Raw genomic sequence first — 4,544 nt, forward strand, 5'->3', positions numbered from 1 at the left:
CAATTTTTAAATCATGTCACCAACCCTATTTGTGTAGCATTACTCTATTCATTTTTTAAGAACTTAGCATTTCAAAATCTTACCAACGGACTTAGAAGAAGAGAGATGTTTTCTACCTTTCTGGAGAGCAAATCACTATTCAGTAGGGATATCAAATCGACTCCGTGGCTTGGGTGGCTCGTGGCTCGGATGGAACGAGCCTAGGCTCGGGCCGAGCCCCATCTTAGGGTGTTGGCCAGAGCCCGAGCCGACCCATTGTGGCTCGACGAGCAACACGGGCCTTTTTTGGCCCCTGATAAGACCCGCGGCCCGCCCGAAATTTAAACAAAAATAAATAAATAAATAAATAAGGTAAGTTAAGACAGCTGCCGTCTCAGGCAGCTTTATAGCTATAGCTGCCTATAACGGCAGCTGATGCTGCCTTAAGGTAGCAGATAGCTGTTACCTTAAGGTAGCTATTATAACTGTCGTTATAGACAGCTAAGGCAGCCTACTTAATTAAACAAATGAATTTTTTGATTTTCTTCTGTGTTTTACAATTCAATTTACGAGGCTTATATTTCAAATTCAAATTTGAATTTCAAATTTGGAGGTAAAATAGATTTTTTTGACTATAAATACGGGGTAAATTTTTAAGTTTCAAACCAATTTGTTTCAATCAATTTTAACTTGCAGTATTATAGATTCAAATTTCAACTAAAATTTCTTTGTTCTCAATCTCATATTTAATTTCTTTCACTCTCATACTCTAATACTCTGTATTTTATACTATACTAGTTATAGATGGATTTTACTAGTGATGAGTTTAATCAGTGTAAAGGTAGTTCGAGTACTCCGGTTACGACGATGCACCTCGAAATGTTCCAATTGATTTGGAGAATATTGAAGAGGAAGAAGTACTCGAGATTAAAATGTCAAAAAGAGAATCATCGGATTGTTGGCAACATATGACACGTAAAAAAGTTGGTGTTGAAAATGGAGTGGATATTTGGAAAGTATATTGCAATTATTGTGGCAAAGAACTTAGTTGGAAGCCCAGTTCGAGCACAACACATTTGAATAGACACATATTAAGGAGTTGCAAGGTGAAACCAGTCGATTTCGACTCAAAATAGACCGAACTAGTGTTTGGCGGTTCTTGTTCTATTCTTTCCACCTATGTATATTCACAGGAAAGATTTCGTGAAGGAATGACTGCATCCGTTGCTACAGCAGAGATGCCGCTTACGATGATAGACTCAGTACACTTTATCCGGCTCGTGCAGAAATATCTCCAAACCAGATATTCTTCTTATTGTAGAAAGACTCTTCGTTCAGATACTATAAAATTATGTAACAAAAGAAAACAAGTTGCTATTGAAAATCTAAAAACTTTTAATAGTGTTATATCATTTATATCTGATTTATAGACCGGTGGTAATAGAAAAGGTTATATTGCTGCTACTTCTCATTATATTAATCACTTGTAGCTTTTACATAAAAAGATTATTGCATTTAGATGTGTAGAATATCCTCATAATGCTACTAACATATACATGATTTTAAAAAATATCATACAGAATACGGTATGCAAAATATGATTCAAAATTTTACTTTTGATAATGCTAGTATAAACAAAGGTGTTATCAAAAGATTTTTTAATGATTTTAACCCTACATTTGGAACTTTATTTTTCATCAACGTTGTGTATGCCATATTATCAATTTAATTGTAAAAGCCGGATTAAAATATATAAGTTCTCCTCTAGATAAAATTAGATAAGCAATAAATTTTATTACCGTATTTGTGTCACTAGTAAGAAAACAAGCATTTAACAGTTTGTGTGTAGGGTATGACTTACAGGAAAAATTATTTTATAGGAGAAATCATTTGCCACCGATGTAATATATAGATGGAACTCTACATATCTTATGTTACATTCGTGTGAAAATTACGATAAAGTGATTTCATTATATTATAATGATAGGCATATATACGGACATGAACATAATTTAGAAGATTGGGAATGGTCTCTTGCATTTCACATGAAAAAATTTTTAAAATCTTTTTTTGATGCTACACAAGAATGTAGCAGAGTTTATTACCCAACATCTTCACTTATTTTACAACATTTTTTTTACATTTCACAAACATTTCATAAATATAGGAATTTGCCCTTTTCTGATTTAGTTTGCTCTATGGAGTTAAAATTTCGTAAATATTGGAAAGAATTACCCTCTTTATTTATTTTAGCTTTAGCAATGGACCTTCGACTTAAATTGAATGGCACAATAGCCACTGTAAAGGGGGATTTCAAATTTCATGAATGTGAAATTATCACATGTGAATATAGAATCTACGTTATCTGAAATGTATAATTATTATACTGATAAAGAAGGCCAGTGTAGTTCTACTTCCCAAATTTTTTTTTCAAGAAATATTTCAACAAATTCAGATAATTTATGGAATTTTTTGGAAAGCAATACAAGTGTTCCCTCGTTTAGTTCTAGTTTATCAATGTCTAGAGCAATAAATGTCGGTAATACAAATTTTGAAATTCCCTCCGAGTTAGCTAGGTATATGTGCATGGACGTTCGTAGTTTGTTACCTGAAAAAGAATTACAGGAATTTAGTTTTCTAAATTGGCGAAGGTGTAATGAAAGACAGTATCTAATTGTATCAAAAATTGCATGTGATCTACTAACACCTCCAGTGTCTACGGTAGTATCAGAGGCTGAATTTAGTTTAGGTGGTCGAATTTTATCAGACGAATGTTCAAAACTAAAAGAAAATATATTGAAAGCTTTAATATGCTTGAAGGATTGGGAATATGCAGAATTACGTGTTTAAAAACATGTTGACAGTATACTGGCCGAAGAGTTGCAACAGATCCAAAAATAAAATGTTGTAAGTTTTTAAAATAATTTATTTCAAAACAATATGTAATTTTTAAATTTATTTGTTTCAAGAAAAATTGTACACGAAATATTTTATTCATGTACAATTTTAACTACGCCTACGTCAAGTAGTTGGTCCCAAGCCCGAAAAAAGGAGGAGGGTTGTAAGTTGTAATTTTTATTTAATTTGTAATGCAATTTTATAAGGTGTAATTTTTATTTGATTTGTAACTCAAATAAATTATGCAATTTTTAATTTTTTTAAGAAAATGTTAGATTCGTAATCTTGTATAATAATAATAAATAAAAAAAATCGAGCCGGCCAGGCTCGAGCTCGGCTCGGCTCGGCTCGACAAGGCCCGAGCTTAAAGTTCAAGCCGAGCCTTGTTTTTTCGGTCGAGTTTTTGCTCAACTCGGCTCGAGCTCGAAAAAAGCTCATTTGATTTTGCTCAAGCCGAGCCCAAGCCTCGAGTTTTGGCTTGTTGACATTCCTACTACTCAGTAAAGGTAGTTGAACATCAATTTCCAGTCCTTTTGCATTTTCGATGGGAGTTAAAGGTGCTTACAAGAGTTTCTACAGCCCCTCGGACCTTTATTCATCCAAATTGAACTTTTAGAATCGAAACTTACATTTCTACTGAATTCTCACAAAGGCACAATCGGAATTTGGTAAAAGTCCATAATGGACAAGAGTTAACAGCATTGAATTGAGAGATCACGTAACATTACACCTGATCGGTGGTGGATCCAGGAATTCGGATGAGCACAGGCTACTGCTAGAGTAAATGCTTCATATGTGATTTGCATCTTTTAAATCTTAGAGATTTAAATATTGAGACATAGCTCTCCTAAACACAAGAGATTAAAACGTGGACTATTTAAAGTGTCAAGAGGAAGACACACTACCGCACTTGTAGCAAAATATTCATTTTTTATGAAAGACTTCACACGTTCACAATTCTTACACCTAATCCAACTAGGTTGCCATTGGCGTAAGACACTTTGTGACGTGATCGGCACATTGACGAAAACTCTTGCATCAATGTTTATGCTTGATTTACAAAAGCTACAAAAGCTAATGAAGGAACCTTTAGATTGTGGAAAGTGGTAGCAAAAACAATTCCATTGTTGACTAGTGAAAAGCCAAGCAATTCTTGAAGGCGTGAAAAACTTATCTTTAATGAAGGACCACATTTAGGAAATGATGATGATGATGATGATATTTTGCAATTTGTACATGAAGAGTCCTAATCTAAAATTGAAAATCTAACAGAATTTGCATATAAATGTGATTGTCTTTATGAGAAACCAAACAAAATCCTTTGTGTCCTAACAAAATTGTTGAGCCTTTATTTAAGTTACAACCACAAATACAATTTTCAGTTAGCTTGTGATATCAAATGAAGAGATAGAGTCCCTTGGCCACTCTTAATAGATACAATTTGATATTATAAGCTATTTTTCTCTATTTCTTTGGAGAAGTTTTAACTGAGTATAAAAATATCGCAGTTTTATGCTCATGTCACATCAATGTATTGCAAAAGAAAAAAAAATGCAAAATTCGATCCAATTTATTGTACTTGATTAACCATATTCTGATTTTTGAGAAGTATCTTGATCATCCAATGAGAAGGATTTTTATTTTTCAAATGAAAAAAAAAAAAAAAA

At 33.0% G+C, this 4,544-nt stretch overlaps 1 protein-coding gene across 1 annotated transcript in view; it reads right to left on the bottom strand.

Moving 5' to 3' along the window:
- Positions 1-373: 373 nt before the first annotated feature.
- Positions 374-4,544, bottom strand: part of LOC111398187 — a 7,730-nt gene continuing 3,559 nt past the window's right edge. Inside the window, exon 3 of the mRNA XM_023025121.1 lies at positions 374-464. Within this exon, the coding sequence (XP_022880889.1) occupies positions 374-464 (91 nt within the window). The remainder of the gene's footprint in view (positions 465-4,544) is intronic.

The sequence above is a fragment of the Olea europaea genome, chromosome 8 (assembly GCF_002742605.1).
Source record: "Olea europaea var. sylvestris chromosome 8, O_europaea_v1, whole genome shotgun sequence".
NCBI classification, from domain to species: Eukaryota; Viridiplantae; Streptophyta; class Magnoliopsida; order Lamiales; family Oleaceae; genus Olea; species Olea europaea.